This window comes from Plecotus auritus, assembly GCF_963455305.1.
Source record: "Plecotus auritus genome assembly, chromosome: 4".
NCBI lineage: Eukaryota > Metazoa > Chordata > Mammalia > Chiroptera > Vespertilionidae > Plecotus > Plecotus auritus.
The window spans coordinates 102,053,870-102,076,004 of NC_137775.1; the positions used below are offsets into that span (position 1 = coordinate 102,053,870).

At 53.1% G+C, this 22,135-nt stretch overlaps 3 protein-coding genes across 6 annotated transcripts; 1 reads left to right on the forward strand and 2 right to left on the reverse strand.

Moving 5' to 3' along the window:
- Nucleotides 1-88: 88 nt before the first annotated feature.
- LST1 (leukocyte specific transcript 1) lies at nt 89-2,499 on the reverse strand. Its single transcript, XM_080663798.1, has 4 exons — nt 2,284-2,499; nt 1,854-1,949; nt 1,533-1,555; nt 89-301 (listed from the first exon to the last, which is right to left on the reverse strand). The coding sequence occupies exons 1-4, from the start codon at nt 2,483-2,485 to the stop codon at nt 146-148; spliced, it is 477 nt and encodes a 158-aa protein (XP_080519924.1). The 5' UTR covers nt 2,486-2,499; the 3' UTR covers nt 89-145.
- A 2,972-nt stretch (nt 2,500-5,471) lies between these two features.
- LTB (lymphotoxin beta) lies at nt 5,472-7,260 on the forward strand. Its single transcript, XM_080663799.1, has 4 exons — nt 5,472-5,742; nt 6,109-6,160; nt 6,354-6,425; nt 6,694-7,260. The coding sequence occupies exons 1-4, from the start codon at nt 5,584-5,586 to the stop codon at nt 7,128-7,130; spliced, it is 720 nt and encodes a 239-aa protein (XP_080519925.1). The 5' UTR covers nt 5,472-5,583; the 3' UTR covers nt 7,131-7,260.
- Nucleotides 7,261-19,431: 12,171 nt separating this feature from the next.
- TNF (tumor necrosis factor) lies at nt 19,432-21,168 on the reverse strand (the record flags this gene model as incomplete). 4 transcript variants are annotated; one of them, XM_080665487.1, is made up of 4 exons in its annotated part: nt 19,432-19,853; nt 20,162-20,209; nt 20,393-20,420; nt 20,983-21,168. In XM_080665487.1, the coding sequence occupies 4 exons, from the start codon at nt 21,166-21,168 to the stop codon at nt 19,432-19,434; spliced, it is 684 nt and encodes a 227-aa protein (XP_080521613.1). The 4 variants fall into 4 exon arrangements, with proteins under 4 accessions (XP_080521613.1, XP_080521612.1, XP_080521611.1 ...); XM_080665486.1 differs by having other exon boundaries at nt 20,393-20,429; XM_080665485.1 differs by having other exon boundaries at nt 20,393-20,432.
- Between the last annotated feature and the right edge of the window lie 967 nt (nt 21,169-22,135).

Sequence of the window (22,135 nt, forward strand, 5' to 3'; positions counted from 1 at the left end):
GTGGGTGGGAAGGGAAGTCACTTAAGTTTGATGGTGGCAGTGTTGAGGGGCTTGAGATGGATTGAGAAGCCTGAGACACAGGAAGTTTGAGACCAAGGTATTTACTGGGTGAGCCACAGGATGCACCGGGGCTGGGGGCGGGTGCTCAGGTGGGCTTCTTGTCAGCAATGAAGGTGTAGTCGGTGCTGAGGTCCTGCGGGGGGTCTTCCCTTTCCCGGTGGCCATGGCCAGGCAGCTCCCTGTAGGGCAGCCGCTGCAGAGATGCGTAGTGGAGCTCCTGCTCTGGGAGCTGGGCCTGGGCCTGGGCCGGGCACACAGGCTGGCAGGGGTCACAAGGCCTCTCCCATCGTTCCCTGTGAGCTCTCGGCCCACCCCGACTTTCTTACTTCATTACTTCCTCAGCCTCCTTCTTCCTCCCTCCTCCTCCCCCTCCCTCCTCCTCCCCCACCCCTCTCCCTCCTCCTCCCTCTCCTTCCTCCTCCCCCTCCCTCCTCCTCCCCCACCCCTCTCCCTCCTCCTCCCCCTCCTTCCTCCTCCCCCTCCCTCCTCCTCCCCCACCCCTCTCCCTCCTCCTCCCCCTCCTTCCTCCTCCCCCTCCCTCCTCCTCCCCCACCCCTCTCCCTCCTCCTCCCCCTCCTTCCTCCTCCCCCTCCCTCCTCCTCCCCTCTCCCTCCCTCCTCCCCTCTCCCTCCTCCTCCCCCTCCCTCCTCCTCCCCCCCTCTCCTCCTCCCCACCCTCTTTCTCCCCCACCCCTCTCCCTCCTCCTCCCCCTCCTTCCTCCTCCCCCTCCCTCCTCCTCCCCCACCTTCCTCCTCCCCTCTCCCTCCTCCTCCCCCTCCTCCCCCACCCTCCTCCTCCCCCACCCCTCTCCCTCCTCCTCCCCCTCCCTCCTCCTCCCCCACCCTCTTCCTCCCTCCCTCCTCCTCCCCCTCCCTCCCTCCTCTTCCCCGTCCCTCTCCCTCCCCCTCCCCCTCCCTCCTCCTCCCCCACTCTCTTCCTCCCTCCCTCCTCCTCCCCCTCCCTCCCTCCTCTTCCCCCTCCCTCTCCCTCCCCCTCCCCCTCCCTCCTCCTCCCCCACTCTCTTCCTCCCCTCCATCCTCCTCCCCTCTCCCTCCTCCTCTCCCTCTCTCCTCTTCTCCCTCCCTGCCCCCCCCCCCCGCCCCGCAGCCCTCAGCTCGGGTCCTTCCCCTCATTGCCCTTCCTCATGTGTGTCTCACTCTCCCCCGCTCTTACTCTGTCTTGGTGTCCATTTCCTTCCTTCTCTCTGACTTTCTCTTTCACTTTTTGTCTCTCTCATTTCTGCCCTCTCTCTCTCTCTCTCTCTCTCTCTCTCTCTCTTTTCTCCTATTTCCTCTTCCTATATCTGTACCATTTCTTTCCTCTTTTCTACTCATTCTCTTATTTCTCTCTTTTTGCCTCTCTTATTTTCTCACTCACTCACACCCCTGCTTGCTCTCTCTTCTCTCGCCTCCCCCATCTCTGTCTCAGCCCCTCTTGTTGCCCCTCACCCATGACCCTGGCCCCAGACTCACCCAGCTCCTCTCCAGCTTCCTCACTGGAAGAAAGGAAGCAGCTCAGCGTGACCCAACCCTGGAGCCCTGCCCCCTGAGTGCCCCCCCCCCCCCCCCCCCCCCCCGCTGCAGCGGTGGCTCCTCACTGCTGCCTTTCCTGGGGTTCCCACAGCCAAAGCCTGGCCTCTCCATTCAGACAGTCTCCCCCGCCACAGCTTCTCACCTTCCTCCCCAGGGGGTGTCAGGGTTGAGGGGCACCCTGGGAAAGCTGTAGGAAGGGTGTGGGTGGGGGCCACACGGGGCATTGCTGTGGGGCAATGAGGGGGGTCAGGGCAGGCTCACCTCTCCGATGGAGCCGACACAGACAGGCGAACAGAACAGCCACAGCCACAGCCAGGAGCCCCCCCAGCCCCAAGCCCGCATAGAGGTAAAAGGCATCTGGGGAAAAGGGGTGAGTGTGAGCACCCCTTCCCTCTCCAGCTTACCCCACCGCCTGGTTGGCGAGGACCTCAGCGGCTCCTCCAGCAGTTTTAGAGGCAGAAAAGCAGGCCCTCAGGCCCTTCGCCGCCCGGTAACCTGGCCTCCGGCAGAGGCACCGCCCACCATCCCTCTAATCCCTGACCCCTGAGACCGCTCACCCTCGGAGGCTCCCACTGCCACCCCCACTGCGACCCCCCCCCCCAGTCCCTGGCCCGCTTCCCGCTGGCCCTGGCCTGCACACCCCACTCTGCACCTGCTGTGCCTGGGCCCCGGGTGGGCGAGGCTACCTCACCTGATGTGACAGTATCACCAGCTGCCATGAGGCGGGTACGGGAGACTGGTCCGAGGGAGGCAAACTGGCCCCTGCCCAGCGGCCCAGGTGGCCTGGGCGAGTCACGTGCCTCAAGTTCCTCATCTGTCAAGTCCGCCTCTGTCTCAGTCTCCCCAGGCCCAGCAGCCTCGCTCCTGCCCAGCCCCGACCTGGCACTTCCCATCACCCGCTCATCAGCACAGCATGGGGCTGTGGTGCCCTTTCTGTGAGGACCGCTCCCCCCACCCCCCGCCCCCTGCCCTGCTGACGGTGGTGCCTGGGCCTCTCCAGCCCGGCACAGTTCTGGGTTCAGTTCAGGAAGAGCGATGGCGGGGAGGAGCAGGGTGTGGCGTGCGTGTGGGGACCCGTGGAAAGGTGTGTGGGACCGGTGGAAGGGCAGCGGGCAGCGTCCAGCCCTGGCAGCTCAGCAGGGCGGGCAGATCCTGCTGGCGAGGGCAGGAGCCTCTGGGGCCCCTAACTTTCCTTCAGGCTTCCTGCCCGGCAACCACTGGTTCCTGTTTGAGGGCAGAAAGGAGGCCTTGGCCTTTACCCCAGCCGGATGCACTGACCAAGGCGTGGAAACAGCCTCCTGGGCCCAAGAGGAACTGCTGTGTGGGGGTGGGGTGGTGGAGCAGAGGTCCAGGTGGCAGGAGGCCCGAGGGGCCATGAGGGGAGGAGTGGGCTGTTTTTCACTTGGGAGGGATCCGAGATGGAGGCCGGGCAGGACTCCTCTGGGGCCCAGGGAGCCTCAAAGCCATGCTCTCCCGCTCCTCACAGCCTCATCTCACTCTGGGGTGTCTGTCCACTCTCCCTGCCAAGGATCCCTGCTCTCTCCCAGCTCACCCGGAGCCCATGGCCTGCAGGCGGGGGTGGGGGCAGAGGAGGGTGACTCTAGACGTCAGGACAGCCTAGCGGCCTGGGGAAGCAAGTGCTCACCGCAGGCACTCCCACTCCCCTCTGGCTTCAGCTTCTCCCTCAGCCTTGGTGTCTCCCCAGCATCGCTAGAGAGAAGTTGGGCTTTGAGGGTTAGGGTTAGGACATCCTTCCTTTCAGACCCTGGGGCGGAGCACCTGCTCGGCTCCAGCAGTCCTATTGACCCTGCAAGGAGCCAGCGACTTCGCCTTCTCTGGGGCTGCCCTCACCAACTTTCCCAATGCCTTCCCACCTGCCTCCGCTGAAGCGTGACTGTGGGTGGTGTGGACACACCTGGCTCCTGCATCACTTAGAGGGCTCTGGTGGTTGCAGGGTGACTCACTGGTGTCTGGGGCTCTCTCTCTCTCTCTCTCTCTCTCTCTCTCTCTCTCTCTCTCTCTCTCGCAGGGTGTGTGGCTGACTGATTTACAAACTGCAAAGTCAAAGGCAGCCAGACTAAGTCTAATCGGCACTGCTGTTAGATCTAGGGTTGCTGACTGGCTAGTGTTCAGAAGGGAGGGATGGCCGACCGGGTGGACTTCCTGGGGGCGGCAGCATTCTCAGGTGGGGCACGAAGATAAGCAAGGCAGTGGAAGAAGGCCTCCTGGCGCCCTGGGTGGAGTGGGAGGCGTGCTGGAGGACTGCACCCCAGGCCTGAGGAGGCGGAGACTGGGGAGCTCATGTGTAGGCCAGGGCTCAGGAGATCTGGTGCCTGGGTCCATATGCAAATTCAGAAACTTTCTGCTACTTCTCCCTCTCCCCCTCCACAGTGCTCCCCACTGCAGGACAGTAGGACAATATTCAGTTTCATTTTAAAAAATATTTATTATTAAAAAGTTTAAATAGAGAAAAATGGGAAGAATTGAACAGTGAACATATCCCTACCACCTAGATTCTACAATTAGCGTTTTTCTACATTTGCTTTATCACTTATTATTCATCTCATTATTGGATACCTTTCAAAGTTGCAAACATCAGTACATTTCATCTCTAACCTCTTTGCCATGTTTATCATTGACTGGAGTTCAGTGTCTGTTTCTCCATTTCTTTTTTGGAGGGCCAGGGAGGCGACGTTCGCATGCAGTGAAGTATACAAATCTGAAGCCAGCACTTAGCTTTTCAACTGTCTCGTGCTCAAGGCTCTGAAGCCAGACTACCTGGGTTTCAAATCCTGACTCTGCCGTTACTGTGTGACCTTCCTCTCTGTGCCTCTGACAGGATTTTTGTCAGGATTAAAATAATTATTATATATAAAGTGTATAGATCTGTGGCAGGCACATGCTAAGTGCTATTTGCCTGTATATATATTTAAATCTATTTTTATTGATTTCAGAGAGGAAGAGAGAGGTAGAAACATCAATGATGAGAGAGAATCCTTGATTGGCTGCCTCCTGAATGTTGTACCGAGCCCACAACCCTTGACTGGAATTGAACCTGGGACCCTTCTGTCCGCAGGCCGACGCTCTATCCACTGAGCCAAACCGGCTAGGGCCCTATTAGCTATATTACTGTTATTATCCAAACACACACACATGCCCTTGAGAAGGGGAGATGATGTGCAACCACCTCTAACTTCCTCGGGCCCGGCCTTTCCCTCAACCCTTACCGCACTGTCTACCATAGCATTCATTTGATCAGTGCTGCTTGGTTTTGCTTACTCATTCGTTTGTCATTTCTTCATAACATTTAGTCAGCACCTGCTCAATGGCTAGGACTCCTTCTGGGTGCCAAGCTCTTTGGGAGGTGCCTTTCGGCTCTTCTGTGCACTCTGGAGCCAGGGAGGTGATGCTCCCCTTCCCTCCTCAGCGAGGCAGGAGTCGGTGGTGAGGCAGCCCCCCTCAGCCGCCGTCCTGCCATGCAGCCAGTTCTGGGAGCTGGGGGGGAACATGGGAATGGAGGTCAGCCCAATGCAGGGATAGCTCTTCTCAGGGACATCTATCCCTCAAGACCCCCGTTCTGGACCTCAGGGTTGGGGTGCAGCCCTCTGTGCAGCACCCGCTTCTGGGGTGCAGAGGGCTGCAGGCTGTGCTGGGTATCGCGAGTTTTGTGTTCTCGTTGCAGCTTTGCTGCCAGGCTTTCGGCAAGCCACCTGCCCTGCTCGGGCCGCGCTTCCCTCCCTACTGAGCCAGGAGACCTCTAAGACACCATCCAGATCTACCCTGAAAGCCTGCCTCCTCGCCTCCACTCCTTCCCCAGTTCAAGGAACCCAGGCATCCAGCTGCCCCACCCCAGCTCTGGGTAAACAGGAAGCTGGGTGAGGGGAACAGGGGTGTGTGGAAAGTCCCAGCCAGGTGTGTGGGTCTATGGGGAGGGGGTAGCCCCACCCCTGAGATATGAAAGCCCCCCTGCCCTGGCCCTGGCTTAGTCTCAATGGGGCCCCTGGGGCTGGAGGGCTGGGGGAGGAGGCCCCAGGGGAAGGGCTGCCTCCTGCTGGCTGTGGCAGGAGCCGCCTCCCTGGTGACCCTGCTACTGGCTGTGCCCATCACTGTGCTGGCCGTGCAGGTCGTGGCGCCCCCGAAGCCAGGGCTGGTGAGTGGCTGCAGCCAGTGCCGAGGGCGTTGTGCTGCTCATACTCACGTACTGCTGGCTATGCCGGGTCCCTGTGTCACCTGCTCAGCTGGTCTGTCTGGCCCTCCTCTGTGCTGGTTCTTTCCCATGTTCCTTGATGCTGCTGCCTCCTGATGTCTCCAAGCCCCTTCCTAGTTGTCTGTCTGTCTCCTTCCTCTTCACAACACATACTCAGCTCCTGTCGCTCTGCCCAAGTTTATCTGCCTGGCTTGCTCTCCCCTCCAGGGAGATGGGTGTTGGCTGGGAGGCTGGGTCTACATTGGGAGGGTGGGGTCGGTATCTGCTACGACTGACCTCTGGGCACTGTGACCCTCCCTTCCCGTCCAGGTGGCAGAGCCCCCTGACCCTGGGGCACAAGCACAGGCCCAGCAGCGACTGGGTAAGAGCAGATGTCTCCCCTCCCGCTCCAGCTCCCCAGGGACTCCTCGCCCCCAACCATCTGCACCCCCAGATACACTCTGCTCTTCCTCCGGGAATCCAGGGCCTCGTCCCTGGCCCTGGCGCCCAGCCCTCTCGGGGGACCAGGCGTGGTGGCCACCCTGCCCCAATCCTGGGCTCTTCGCCCTTTCCAGGGTCCCAGGAGCTGCCGGAGCAGGACGCAGAAACCGACCCCAACTCCGGGCCCCCGGCGGCCCACCTCATAGGTAAGGACCTCATAAACCTGCCCAGCCCGGCACCTGCTTGCGGCGGGGAGAGCCCAGTGTTCCGCCGGGCGGTGCGCCAGTTCCCACGGCCTCAGCGCCCTCGCTCCTAAAGAGTCCCCTTCCGCCCGCGCCCCGCGCCCCCATCCGCACCCGTCGCAGAGGCCGGGCCATGGCCCCGGCCCGGCCCCTGCCCGCCCTCCGGGAGTCCCGGGCGGCGGCGCCCCCCGGGGATGGGGGACGCGACCCGAGAGCCGCCCTCTCTCCGCAGGCGCCTGGACGCAGGGCCGCGGGCTGGGCTGGGAGGCGGCGAAGGAGGAGGCGTTTGTGCGGAGCGGCGCGCAGTTCGGCGCCGCGGGGCTGACGCTGCCGCGGGACGGCCTCTACTACCTCTACTGCCACGTGGGCTTCCGCGGCCGGACGCCCCCCGCGGACCGCGACCCCCTCGCCCGCGGGCTCACGCTGCAGAGCCGGCTGTACCGGGCGGGCGGTGCCTACGGCCGCGGGGCCCCCGAGCTGCTGCTGGAGGGCGCGGAGACCGTGCGCCCCGCGCTGGACGCGGCCGGGAGGCTCTGGTACGCGAGCGTGGGCTTCGGCGGTCTGGCGCGGCTGCGGCGGGGCGAGCGCGTGTTCGTCAACATCAGCCACCCCGACCTGGTGGACTCCCGCCGCGGGAAGACCTTCTTCGGGGCGGTGATGGTGGGCTGACGCCGCCGCCGGAGGGAGGGGCTGCCGGCCCAGGGGGACCAGGTGCCGGCCCCCCGAGGATGGGAGAGGAGCGGGGACGGGCGGCTGCTGTGAGCGGACAATAAAGAGCGCCGCCGGCAAGGCGAGCCCACGTGTCTGGTCCGCGCGCGGTTGCTTAGGGAGCCTCTGCGTTTCTCTGGACGCTCGCAACCAGTCGGGACTCCCCCGGCGGCCGGGCCCATCCGCGGCCTGGGTCTGCGGGTCCCCCCACTCTCTGCCTGAATGGCCTTGCCCCAGCATTGGCCCGGTTGGAGGGTAGAAGGAAGGGGATCTCCTCAAACCCCAAAGCATCTCCAAGCACCCTGATTCTCAGAGCCGCATGTCCTCCCTCCCAACCCCCCCCCCCCCCCCCCCCGCCACACACACACAGCTTTCTTCTCTTGGGTCCCTCCCAGCAGTGAGAGCGGGGTCATTGCTGGAAAAGGCGAGCACACGCAGAAAGGCCCCGCGCAAGGGCAGCCCTGCCAATGCTGAAGAGCAGAGGAGCAGCCGATGCTGGGGAGCAGCTGATCCTGGGGAGCAGCCGGAGAGGCCCCGGCAGGACTGCCCCAGGGCCGCTCGCCTCCAACAGCTCCTGGGCTGCAGGGAGGAGGCTGAGGAGAGAGCTGGGAGGGTGTTGAGAGAGAGAGATGGCTTGGGATGGTGTCTGGGGATGCCATGGAGAACCCGAGGAGGAGGAGAGGAGGAAAGGATGATGCCTTCTGCGGGGGATGGAAAGTTCTCACTTCTCTATCGCACTTCAGGTCCCCTTCCCGGAGTGGGCAAGTGTGGGGGCCTGGGGTGAGTAACAGCAGCCCTCTCACCCCATGACTGACTTTCAGCCCCAGAGTGGGGAGGCGGAGGGGGACTCAAGGCCCTATCTAGGTCACCCCAGTGGGTCGCCCGACCCTGCGCACACCGCACAAGGTTTTCCCTGCCTGCTGTCGCCTGTATTTCATTTCTTCACTCTACTACTCATTTCCCCTTTTGAACAGGATTTTTTCTCTTAGAAAATATCGTAGATCAAACAAAACATTTTAAAGTCCCTTGATGTCAAGGTGTCAGTGTCTTCCTTGGACCTAGCATGCCCCTCAGAATGGGGGTACGGCTGGAGACATGCTTTCCTATACGAGTTTATAGTCAGCTCAGTATTTGTGCCGATTTTCAGGTCGAAGCATTAGGAAAGGACCAGTTGAGATATTACTAACATATACGAGTTTCAGGGATTAGGTCAGTTCAGTTAAACAGTTGTCTCTCATTTTAGGAGGCCATGATGCAGTGGCTCCCAAAATTACTGGTAGGCCTCTGGTGCAAATAACCAGGTATTTACAAACGCCTCTCCATGGAAACAAAAGAAAACAATGTGTAAAGATTGGCGCTGTCTGTCAGCCCATCCCTGAGCTCTGAAGGCAGCCAGCGAGAAGGTTTCTAGATGTCTGGCCCGAGTCGCCTTCCGACAGAGCTGCGGAGGTTGGACAGAGCTGCGGAGGTTGGACAGAGCTGCTGAGTTTGGACAGAGCTGCGGAGGTTGACCATCCTGCTCTGCAGTTTGAATGTCTCTGGTGGTCTTGCCTCCACAGGCACAAGGCTGTCTGTGGATGAGCTGCTGGAATTTCTCTGACGGTTACATCACATCGTCCGCTTTAGCGGGTATGACTTTGGGAAAGGGTAGTTTTAGTTCTCAAGGGTGACAAATCAAAGGATGCGAGAAAGACGGGAAGTGTTAGTTTGGAGACGCATAGCCAGATGTTAGAGGAAACTAGAAGAATTCAAGATCTGGTCCAGTTTAGCTGTATGAACAAAACCTCCAAAGAACCGGTTTAACTCAGTGGTGAGAGCGTTGCCCTGAGGACTGAAGGGTCCCGGGTCCGATTGTGGTCAAGGGCACAGGTGAGGATTAACAGTAACGCCAAAAAAAGATAATGAACAGCACTAGAATCTAATATCCAGAAAGGTGTATTAAACAATTATGCTCTCTAAAATAACCCTCATTTTTACCAAATATAGCCAAGACCAATTTGTTTGTGAAATAAATCTAGTTTCAATCAAGTTGGCTTGTTATTTACATAGAAATAGCAAGAATGGTAAGTAACCATATAGGCTTTTAAAAATCTGCTTTACCCGGCCGGTGTTGCTCAGTGGTCACGGTTCAATTTCTGGTTATGGGCTCGATCCCCATGGGGGACATGCAGGAGGCAGCCAATCAATGATTCTCTCTCATCATTGATGTTTCCATCTCTCCCTCTCTCTTTCTCTCTAAAATAAATAAAAAAATTTTTTTTAAATATCTGCTTCTCTAGAATTTGTCATAAGGAATCTTCATAAGGAACTTTAAAGGCCCCTGAGGCCAGAAAAGCCAAGGCAAGGACTTGTCATCAGACAAACCTATAGGTTTGGCGAGTTCCTCTCTTCTTGAGGTCCCAAGAGTAACTGAGGCCCTGCACCTGCCAGGAAGTGGCCTTCGTCACTCATCTGATAAGGCTTCCGAGACGCTGCAAGCAGGGTCTGGCTGGTGGTGCCAACGGTTTCATTGGCTTCCATAAGTCACTCCTAATCCCTTGAAGCTGTCTGCTCATATCTTAATCTATGTACGTCTCTCTCAAAGGACATTCCACTGAAAGCCTTGGTAACATAACCACTTTCCAAATGTGTCCTCTGACAAGAACAGATTCTTATTAACGTATGCAAATAACAATGTTGCCATGAAAATAAGAATACTCACTGATTTCTGAATCCTGGAGGAATCAAGTAGGTAGAAAAGGGTCAATGTTTCAATTCTGCTTACAAAGGTATAATTGCTCTAATTCGTAGGTTGCTAAAGAAAAAATGTTTATGTCTAGAAAAACAAAATAGTAAAGCAGCAATATTTCAAATAAAAAGTCATAAAAATTGTAATCATTCACTCCCAGGTTATTAATTCTTGTTGGTCTTGCTCTTTTTGTTAACTTTGAAGAATACAGATTTTTTAAAATATATTTTTATTGATTTCAGAGAGGAAGGGAAAGGGAGAGAGAGATAGAAACATCAATGATGACAGAGAATCATTGATCGGCTGCCTCCTGCAGGACCCCCATTGGGGACCGAGCCCAAGTCCCAGGTATGTGCCCTTGACGGAATCAAACCTTGGACCCTTCAGTCCGCAGGCTGACATTCTGTCCACTGAGCCAAATTGGCTAGGGCTCCAGTTTTTCTTTAGAGTTCTGCAAATCCTCATCCAGTCCTAAGGTATAATCTAACAGTTAAACAGAAATATGTATTTTAGAGGAAGTGTCAGAGTCCTCTACATGAATCTCTCTGAAGATGAAACATATTTGCAAAAAAAATCAGAGTAAGATGGTGACTCTGTAAATGACAGAGTTAGAATGATGTGGTTAAAGATCTGATCACAATGCAATTGACAAAGAAATTTGCTTTTCTCTGCAACACATTTTGAGATCACTAGAATTACAAGTGAAAACATTATATCAGGATATTGTAGATTCCTAGAATTTTAATACAATTTCTATAACATTTATTTTAATAATGATATTACATACAAGTATAACATTATTATTGTTTCTTATTTGACAATGCTTCCCATATAATTTTAGCAACTCAAATAGACCTAATTTGTTTATTTTCCTCCTCCTTTTGTTTTTAATTATGTTAATTGACTTCAGAGAGAAGAAGGGAGAGAGAGAAACATCAAAGATGAGAATCATTAATCTGCTGCCTCCTGCATTCCCCCACTGGGGACCGAGCCCCCAACCTGGGCATGCGCCCTGACGGGGAACCGAACCCAGACCTCCTGGTTCACGCGTGGACACTCAAGCACTGAGCCACCGGCCGGGCTGCTTTCCTCCTTCTATAAAGGGAGAGGGGGGCATCCTTTAGAAGGCGTCATGGATTTTCCTTAAAAATCTCAAAAGTTATCTTTAGGTTAAGAAAGAAAGGATACCAATTTTTTAATTTTGGGAAGTTGGTCAAACATTTCAAAAGTTTAGAAGTAATTGGTCAACTTTCTGAGGGAGTCGCGGGGCGGGCGCTGGGTCCCGCGCTCGCTGCTGGTGTTGGCCGCCATCGACTCGGGACTCCCCGGGAGGGCCAAGGCTGAAGACAGAGGGACACTTCTCCGCCCGACAAACGGACGGACGGACGGGGCGGCTCTGGTGGAGCCGGTGTCGTCCGGTCCCTCAGCGTCACTGCAGCGGCGCCGTTTTACCCAAACCGTGATGTGTCCTGGGCCTCCTTCGTGCTCGCCACCGCGGCCCCCCAGCTCCGCCGGGCGCCCCGGGAGAAGCGGCGCTGCCTCCGCTCGCGGGCATGGCACTGGCCCAGAGGACGGCGGTGGTGGAGCCCAGCAGGCCACGCAGGCAGGAGAGAGAAAGCCCGGCCAGGGAATGGCTCATCCGCTCCTGCCCAATGCGCAGCCCGCTGAGCACCGGAGGGGGAGCGAGCGCGGCAGCCGGCGCTGCGGGGCGGGCGGCTGACTCCTCAGGGAGCAGGCTCTGGCTGCCGCGGTGCCTGGTCTCCAACAGGCCTTTGGTTGGCACCCCAGGTCTCCGGGCCCGTGTGGACCCCTAATGGTGCGGCCGGGCCTGTTCTCATGGTTTACAAAGCCCCGCTGAAGCTGTTCCCGCAGGAGAGCCGCACTGGCTGGCTAGCCCGCAGCTCCTGTGTTGAGTAACACTGGCTAACCGGCACATGCCAATCTGTCATAGCTTTGGTTGTTAATTTAAAACGACAAAAAATATTAAAATGATTCTTTCAAAGTAATAAATAAATAATAAAAATAATGGTCAAATAGGATCATAGGTCCCCGTCAAACAACACCCGGTTATGTTTAATCATTGTGACGATTAAAGACTTCACAGGCAAATACAGAAAGTTAAATATTTGTTAACAAAATTTAGCTCTTTTAATATTAAGAAGACTATTTACCCAAGCAATTAAAGACCTGATGTGAAATAATTTTAATGAAACACAGAATATTTGTTTTCTTTTTATAATTTATTAAGAATATACCAATATCCTGACTCAGTGGTTGAGCATCGACCTATGAACCAGGAGGTCACAGTTCAGTTCCGGTCAGGGCACATGCCGGGGTTGTGGGGGGCGTGCAGGAGGCAGTCAATCAACATTCTCTCTCATCATTGATGTTTCTATCTCTCTCCCTCACCCTTCCTCTCTGAAATCAATAAAAATAAAATTTAAAAAAGAGTTTACCAATAGTATAGAAAAACTTTGTCCTTTTAACAGAGAAAACTAAATTCTAATTTTTGATATTTAAATTTATTTACTTAATTAAACCCTTTTTTGTTATTGTTAATCCTCACCCGAGGATATTTTTCCATTGATTTTTAAAGAGAGTGGCAAGGGAGGGAGGCATGGGGAGAGTCAGAGAAACAACCACGTGAGAGAGACACATCAATAGGTTGCCTCCCTCCCGCGCCCTGAGCCTGCAGCTGAAGTATGTGCCCTTGACCAGAATCAAACCCACGACTCTTCAGTCCATGGGTCAATATTTTAACCACTGAGCAAACCGGCTAGGGCTCAATTAACCTAGTTTTAATCTTATTTAGCTTGACCACACATAAAATTCTTTTCTCAAGATTCCTTTTCCACAAACCTTTCACAACTTTCCTGTCCCTCTTAACTTGTCACTTCTCACTCATTCCGAAATAACTAACTTTATTTTTTAAACTTTTAAAAAATATATTTTTATTGATTTTAGAGAAGAAGGGAGAGAGAGAGATAGATCGGCTGTCTCTAGCATGCACCCTTCTGGGGACTGAGTCCCCAACCGGGCATGTGCCCTTGATCAGAATCGAACCCAGGACCCTTCAGTCTGTAGGCCGACTCTCTATCCACCAAGCCAAACTGACTAGGGCTAACCAACTTATTTTAGGACAAACCATTTTCTTTTAATTCTCTCAAAAATGCATTTCCAGCCCTGGCTGGGTTTCTCAGTGGTTAGAGCGTTGGCCCTCGGACCCAAGAATCTCCCTTTGATTCCAGGTCAAGGGCACGTTCCAGGTTCCATCCCGGGCAGTTGGGGTGCGTGCAGGAGGCAACCAATTGATGTTTCTCTCTTTCTTCCCTCCCTCCCTCCCACTCTCTTTAAAAATCAATGGGAAAGCCCTAACCGGTTTGGCTCAGTGGATAGAGCGTCGGCCTGCGGACTGAGAGGTCCCGGGTTCGATTCCGGTCAAGGGCATGTACCTTGGTTGCAGGCACATCCCCAGTGGGGGGTGTGCAGAAGGCAGCTGATCGATGTTTCTCTCTCATGGATGTTTCTGGCTCTCTGTCCCTCTCCCTTCTCTGTAAAAAATCAATAAAATATATTTTTTTAAAAAAAATCAATGGGAAAAATATCCTTGGGAGAGGTTTAAGGAAAAAAGTGCATTTCCATACCTTATAGTTTCTTTTCCTGAAAACACATATTATTTCCTTCCATATTAATTATAATCCTTTTATTTTCTGTAAAAAAATCTTTATTGTTGAAACTATTACATATGTCTCCTTTCACCCCCCATTGACTTCATATTAATTTGAATTCTTAACCCTTAGAAACCTTAATTTCTAATGACAACTGAAAACTAAGCAATTAGTATGCTTTAGATTGGCAAATTTGTGAATATATTTCATAACCTCTAGAAACAGTTTCTTTTACTGGCAAATATATTTCATAATTTTTAGTGTTTTTTTTTTTTAATTGATTTTTAGAAAGAGGAAGGGAGGGAGGGAGGGAGGTAGAGAGAGAGAAACACCCACATCAGAAACATTGATGGGTTGTCTCCCACATGCGGCCTGACCAGGGATCAAACCCACCACCTTTTGGTGTACGGACAATGCTCCAACCAACTGAGCCACACTGGCCAGGGCGATAGTTCATAAGTTTTAGGTACATATGCTTCCTCAAGTATGAAACATGTCCATTAACAGATCCAAATTTATGTTTTAGTTTATCTGTAATAAGAAGTCAAAAGTAGATAAACTTAGACTTGTTTAACAATTGATGTTTTAGTATTTTATTTTTTTGGGAAATGATCTAGATACTCAATGAATTTAACTTGACTCATCATTTAACTTAAGTTGGCAAAACTCTGGGATACAAGTTACTAAAAGATTTTTTTAAAATATACTTTTTATTGAATTTTTAGAGGGAGAGGAAGGTAGAGAGATGGAGAGATAGAAACATTGATTAGAGAGAAACATCATCGATCTGCTGCCTCCTGCATGCCCCCCACAGGGGATCGAGCCCAAAAGCTGGGCATGGGCCCTGACCAGTAATTGGACCTGTGGCCTCTTGGTTCCTGGCTCAATGCTGAACCTCTGAGCTACACCAGCCAGGCCCAAAGATTCTGATGAACTATCTCAGTAAACATACCATAAAACGTAAGTGTCGCTGAAAAGCTCCCTTACTCGTGTATCCACTGTTCTCAGTGACTGTGGGTCCTCACGGACATTTCATTGTACCAAGTTGCTTTTCTTGCTGACAGATTCTGCAACAGAGACAGCGGGGACCTACCCTGGCCTGGCGAACCTGCTGACTAGGGAGCCCAGGTAGATGAGTGTTACCTATAGCCCTAAGGGTCTGCCGGTGTCACCAAACCAAACCGAAACCAGCTCTCCCACAAAGTATGCTCCCACAGCCCTCTGTCCTGAGGAAGCATGTGGATTAGTTTCTATTATATTTTTGAGAAATTGTATGTAAGTGCTTAATTTCTTTCAGCCAATTAAGCAGACTTTTCCAAATTAGCAATATTATCTCGGGGTAGAAACTTCCACACGCCATACATGAACACACAGACAGATGCAAACGGAGGCCTGATACTTTTGTTTTTAAAATTTCAGCCATGAGTTAGTAAAATAAGGCAAAACCCCACTAATTGATAAGTTTATTCAGATGGCTAAGAACTTTTCTTATTATATTTGTGAATAAGACAGTTAAGACTTGTATTTGTCCTTGGCAAGGAATCTTGGAGTCAGAGCATCAGTTTGTGCTTTTTAAAGAAATGCTCATTTCCCTTTTTATCCTTCAGCCTTAGGAATCGGAGGTAGAGACAGGTGGGCACTGAGCTGCTTCCAGAGCTGCATCTCTGGTTTCCCAAAGATTTGTAAGATAAGGACAGTTGCTCTCAATACCCAAAGAGTTGGGTTTTAAGTTATGTTACATCAGAGGTTGATCTACCCATCCAAATACATCATTCCCAATTTGCTTCTTTCCCTCTGGGTACATAGTTTTATTTTTGTTTAGAGGAGGAGGCTTTTAAAAAATTCCCAACAAGGTTTGAATCTTTAGCTTCCAATTTTGCCAAATTTCTGACCATAGAGTCATTAAGTTCTTTGAAATATCAGGTTTCTTGCGGGGGGGTGGGGGGGTGGGGGAGCAGTGGGTAGAATCAGGAAGAAAAGCTAAAGTACCCGCTTAGATGGTCAAGCTTCTTTAGGATCCTTTTAGAACTGCTTTTAAAATCAATTTGTCTTTTTTTTTGTTTGTTTGTTAATCCTCACCTGAGGATATTTTTTCCATTGATTTTTAGAGAGACTGGAAGGGAAGGAGGGAGGGAGAGGGGAGAGAGAGAGAGAGAGAGAGAGAGAGAGAGAGAGAGAGAGAGAGAGAGAGAGAGACTTAATTGATTGCCTCCTGCACGTACCTGGACCAACCCAGGTATGTGCCCTTGACCAGGAATCGAACCCGTGACCCTTCAGTGCGTGGGCTGACTCTCTAACCACTGAACAGTACCATCCAGGACAAAATCAATTTGTCTTTTAGATTAGAAGCTTCTGCATATCAATCAAAGAATTCATTCCAGTATCCCCAAGAGGTTTGAAATTCTCTCTCTAAGGGAGGCCCTTGAGGTGGCTTAAAGTTTTCTCTTAATGGCTATTAGAGTTTTAAGTCATTTTGGCTAAGTTGGTCTATTTTGTGTCAAAAAGCACATGAGAAGGGACAAAAATGTTTGTATATATAACTGGCTAGCTAGAGTTCCTGAGGGAGAAGCTTTGGGAATATTTTAGAGGTCCCATGTTAAAGGTAAGTTCCCCTGAAAGCTGTCGCGGTTGGACAAGAAGACAAGGAGATGTTGTCTATCCTTGCATCATTTCATTTCTTAGAGGCCTCTAAATTCCGACTGAAAAATGCTTCTCATTCAGGTTGTTTAACATTCCTAAGATGTAATTAATTTTGGAATTTCAAAAGATCTCTAAAGTGGCCACTGCAGTTCTAAGTTGTATTTGAGGTCCATTGGGATAATGATTTAATAGAGAATAAATCCTAAGTTTTGAACATGTATATAGCTGGTGTTCCAGATGGGGTTGTCCTTCTTTTGCAGATTGAGACAGAGGACATCCCATCACAAACACCAGTGTCAGGGGACCCAAGATTAAAAGTTCTGAACCTCAACCAGAGGGCGTGACACTGTTACAACAATCTGGTTATTATTTAACCTGAACGGAGGAAAGGGAAGACCAGACATCCATGTAGACAGTTTTGCCAGGAAGCTGTAGTTTAACGCTCTCCAAGTGTGTTCCCACTGATGATGGGGGAAGGAACTGGACACGTGCCCAGTAAGGCCTGAGTGTTGTGGGAAGGTGCTGACTTGTCTGTCAGCCACACCAGGGAACAGGTAATTGGCCAGAACAGGCATGGCCACTGCAAGGGTGAGAAGTCTGAATATTTAAACTTCTGAACAAAGGGCATTCTCCCTCATGGCTCTTGGTCTTTGGCCCTCAGGCCCTCTTGGGACGCCTGCATTCACCCGCATGGCCTACAGCCGTGTGGACTCTGCACAACGGAGGAACTGAGGAACGGACTTTAATTAGCTTGAGGCTGAACTGGACCCAACATGGGCGGAAGCTCTGGACACTGGCCCTCCTCTCGGCTCTGCTGGATCCCCAGCGCACCTCTTTCAGGACTGGGTTAAGGGCAGGGGACTTCACAACCTGAGGAATGTAACTCCACGCCAGTAAAAACACTCATTCTCCCATGCAAATCTTAGAAAGTTCTAGAGACATTGTAAGAACCCCACTACCACCGTGCGGAAGGAATTTGACTCTCTGGTAACAGAAGGAGAGTCACAACCTCGAGGACTCACCACTGGACTCCCAGAGCTGACATGGAGATGACACAGCACAAAGGGCAAGCACACGCCTTGTTCAACCCAGGGCAGCACAGGTTAAAGCAAAGCGTTCTTCGGGTCCCCGGCTGCCACCACAAACGCAGACTGAGCGCAGTTGCATCACGAGGCTTTGGCTGGTAATAACCAGTGAAGGTTTATCAGAAGGTCCTAGGCTTACAAACTGGAAACACCGCAGGCAAGACGCAGAGTGTTCAGAGGAAGAAAGCAAGCTGAGGGCTTTTATCGGAAACAGTACTTTCTTGAGAAGAAACAGCTCCGCATGCTCAGCCTCAGGATTGGTCCCAGATAGTAATTCTCAAGATGACCGGCAGTCTGTCCGCTGGATGCCAGGTGGTCTGGCTACATGGACATTCGCTCCTTCGTCCTTCAGGGGCTCAACAGATGGTCTGATGTACATCTAGATATTGACACAGGACTGGGAAATTCAAAAGTTTAAGTTCCAAGACTGGTTAAAGCAAGAATAAAATTGTTTCCTCCGGCCTCAACCTACTTGATTTTAATAATTTAGCTGCTTGACTATAGTGACATTTTATTTATTTGTGCTATTCCTCAGTGGCAGGGAGGAAACCCAACTTCAGAGCCCAGTGAGAGCTCCTGTTCTCTGGGCCTCCATTTCTGACTTCACATGTGTTTGTGACTCTGGGTCCAGAAGAGCCTCCTGGGGGTGGAAGGTGCTTTTCTATTTCCAAGTACCCCACCTCACAGCTGTCCCCTCATCATTTGCCAAAAAAAATCAGGGAGACTAAGCTGGCGTGTGGACCCGTCACCCACATCTTATTGCTAGCTTTTTACTTTCTTTTTTCTCTTCAGTCCTATCCACTGAGAGGTGGAGGGGATAGAATGGCTGGGGCTGAATAAAAGGGAAAAGCCAGGATTCACCGTGTGCTCCTGGTCAAGTGCTGTGCTGGGCATCGAGGCAGCTATTCTCCGGTGGCTGCGTCCGTGGTGGGCATTCCTCTCTCCATTTGACGGATGAGGTCAGTGACTGGTTCAGGTGGCCAGGTGGGCCAGGTGGGCTGGAGCCCCCAGGGGGATGTGGAGTCCTGATGCCTGAATGGCTGGAAGCCCTTGGCTGTGACTCAGGTGCCTGAGAGTGTGGCTCCTCCCGGTTCTCTCACAACAGCCAGAAGCCTCTCCTGAGCACCTGAGCTCAGGACTTCCCCTCTCCCACTGGAATTCCCAGGGCTGGAAATTCCCAGGCCTGAGGCGGAGGCGATTAGGTTGGGCTGCAGGTTCCTATGGGTGGGGCTGTCTGGCTGAGCTCTGTGTTATGTGGGGTCTCCTGAGCCCCAGCAGACCAGGGAATTAGGACTGGGTCCAGGTACCCCAAGCCCTGTGCAGAAAGGACTTCAGGGAGCAGGCTGCACGCCCAATGCAGAGTTAATTCCAAGAAAGAGACCGAGTAGCTTTTCTAAGCACACTTTATTTCTCGCCACTGACCAGTAGGGCGGTTACAGGCACAGCTCCCCTGGGGAGCAGAGGTTCGGCGATGTAGCGACATTCAGTCACTAAATCAACATTATTTAGACACCTTGATCAGATCAATCTTTTTTAAAAACACAAGCTAAGGGAGACACCGAGACCAGGAGGCCAAGTATGAAGAGCCTAGAGTTCAGCTCCATTTTCACGGAAAACATGTCTGAGCCCAGGCAGCCCTTGCATTGGGTCTCCCTGGACACCTGACCTCCCGAATAAATACTTTTATTAGCAAATAAATAAATAATAAATAAATAATAAATAATCACAAGTGCAAACATAAATAGAGGAGCTGGCCCTCTGGGCGCTCTGTCTCAGGGAAGCTTCCAGGAACATTTGAAGAAAGGAGGGCCTGAGGCCCTTACGTCAATTTGTAGGTAAGATCTTCTCAAGCGTGCTCTGAAGTGTCTGGCCAGAATGAAAGCTTCCCAGACCCCAGCCCAGGTGTCCCAGGCTGCATTCAGGCATCCAAACTTGCATTTTGAATGCTTGGAAGTGGCCGGTGCCCCATTGTCCAGGCCACACCACAGTGCATCCTAGGTTTCTGAGTGTAGTTTAAAGTTTTAAGCTCGGAGCCCAGCCCTGAGCCCCTAATCCCCTTTCTAACCCAGAAGGGGATGGAGTGGTCTGAAGGAGTGGGTAACACAGGGATTGAGGTGGACAAGAATGGACAGCCTGCTCCTTCACAGGGCAGCGATCCCAAAGTAGACCTGCCCGGACTCTGAAAAATCGAGATAGTCAGGCAGGTTGATCTCGGCACTGAGCCGATCACCCTTGTCCAGCTGGAAGACCCCTCCCAGGTAGATGGGCTCGTACCAGGGCATGGCCTCAGTCCCCTCTGGGGTCTCCCGCTGGCAGGGGCTCTTGATGGCATAGAGGAGGTTGATCTTCACCTTGTAGGAGACGGCAAAGCGGCTGACGGTGTGGGTGAGCAGGAGGGGGGTGTGAGGGCAGCCTTTGCCCTTGAAGAGGACTTGGGAGTAGATCAGGTACAGCCCATTCAATGGCACCACCAGCTGGTTGTCTGTCAGGTTGACACCATTGGCCAAGAGTGCATTGGCCACCTTGCTCTGCCACTGCAGCTGCCCCACAGTTTGCTGGTTTGCTGGAGGGAGGGAGAGGGGAGTCAGGGTGACCCTGTCAGTTCCACTCCCACATCCTGGCCCTCGAGTCCTGCCCACCCCCCACATCCTGTTCCTGTCCCCTCTGTCTTCCCTTATCCCATCTGCCCATGAGGTTCTGAGTATTCCCCTGAAGCCTGTGGTGCTTCTCCTCCCACACATTGAATTCAGTGAGTTCTTCTCACAGGGTCTCCAAGGACTGTTTACCCTCAGCCTGGGCTCAGCTCTCAAACCCTAGCCCTCCACAGCCCACCTGCTTCTACATCCCCCAGACCATCCTCAGAACTCTTACCTACAACATGGGCCACAGGCTTGTCACCTGGGGTTCGAGAAGATAATCCTGAGGAGGAAAGAGGAAAGAAAAAGGTGAAACCCTTAAGTTTCCCCAAAAATAGCCTGCTACTTTGACTTCCATTCCTCATCCCTCCACCCCCAGGTGTAAATTTTCCCGCTGCTACCATCCGAGGACTAACACCAACTCCACCCAAACCCAGAAGTAGGAGAGAGGCTAGGCGACACTCACCGAGGGTCTGGGCCAGCGGGAGGCCGCCCATGGGGAACTGCTGGGGAGAAGGAGGAGGATTAGCATCAGAGTAGGCCACTCCCAGGGAGAAACAGTGGCTGCTTAGCTAGTGTGTACTCCCTGCCTGATGTGTCTAGTTTTCTCTCATCCATCTATTCATTCACTCACCCATCCATTCGACAATCTTTTGTTGAGTGCTTTCCATGAGGCAGACACCCTATCTTCATCTTTCCTTATTTCTCCTTCCTTCACCTCATCTCTTTCATGCCTTCCATCTCTGTTGATCTCCGCATCTTTATTCTTATCACTTGTTTGCTCCCTTGCTCTCTACTCATGCCCCACATCCCTCTACACATCCCTCTTGATATGTGTTGGTCTGCTTGCTCATCCATTCACTCAGCACGTGTTTAGTGAGCACCTTCTAGGGAACAGGTCCTCTCTCTCCAACCTTCTCTAGCACTGATCTCTCCACTTCTCTTTCTGCCTCCCCGTCTTTCTCCAGTGTTCCCTCTCCACCTCTCCCCCTATTTCTCCCCCATTTCTCTCCTGGTGGCAGTGGGGGAGGGGGCCGAGGCTGGTGAGGCACTCACCTCTTCCCTCTGGGGGCCGATCACCCCCAAGTGCAGCAGGCAGAAGAGTGTGGTGGCTCCTGCCACGAGGAGGAAGGAGAAGAGGCTGAGGCACAAGCACCGTCTGGAGCCCTGGGGGCCCCCTGCCTTCTTGGGGATCGCCTCCTCCGCCAGCTCCACGTCGCGGATCATGCTTTCAGTGCTCATGCTGTGTCTCCCAGAGGCTCAGGGCGGCTGCGGGAGGGTGTCGGCGGGAGAGCGCTGCCTGCTGCTTCTCTGGGGGCTGAGTGGCTGAGAGATCACTTCCAGGGGTCTGAGCTGGTCTCTCTCCTGCGTCCTTGCTGAGGAGCTTCTGCTGGCTGGCTGTGCAAGCAGCTGCCTTTATAGCCTGGGGAGAGGAGGGCGGGGAGAGCTCTCATTCAGCCAGCGGAAAACTTCCTTGGTGGAGAAACCCATGAGCTCATCTGGAGGAAGCGGTAGTGGGCCCTGCACCTTCTGTCTCGGTTTGGTTTCTTCTCCATTGCGGGGGTGGGGATTTGGAAAGTTGGGGACACCCAGGCATCAAGGATACTGGCCACCCTCCCCATCTGGATTTGGAGGTGGCCTTGCTGGGCCAGTCAGTGTTGTGAATGTAGGACCTTAAAGGCTGGACCCCTGTTCCCCTCTGCCCTCCAATTCCCATTGTCTCCATTCCTTTTGGGGACCAGGGCTGTGGCCTGTTTCCCTCGAATTTCCAGGCAGGATTCACATAGGGGCAGCACTGGAAATGGGAGGGGTTTCAGAGAGCTGAGTCCTTGACGGGAAGAAAAAGGGGGAAACCTGCTGGGTCCTGAGCTGGGGCTGGGGTCCCTGGGAGAGAAGGGGATGGGGCCCCTGGAGGCCTGGGGCAAGAGCAGGGACAAGCCTGGGACAACCCAGAGGGAGCGAGGCAGCCTGGGAATCCCGAACCCCACGGGGCAGGCCTTCCCTTTTTTTCTGACGACTCAACAGTGCTGTTTCAGTCTTGGCTGCAAAGGCACCCGAGGCTCTGATTTTTGTATGAAGCCCCGTGTGTGGCCCCGTGACCCTAAAGAACTTCTGCTCCCTCAGATCCCTGGAAAGGGCCTAGTCCCAGAGCCCCTGGGCGTGACCACGCTCCCTCAAGTGTCCCCTGTGTTTCCCAGTCCCTCATCTT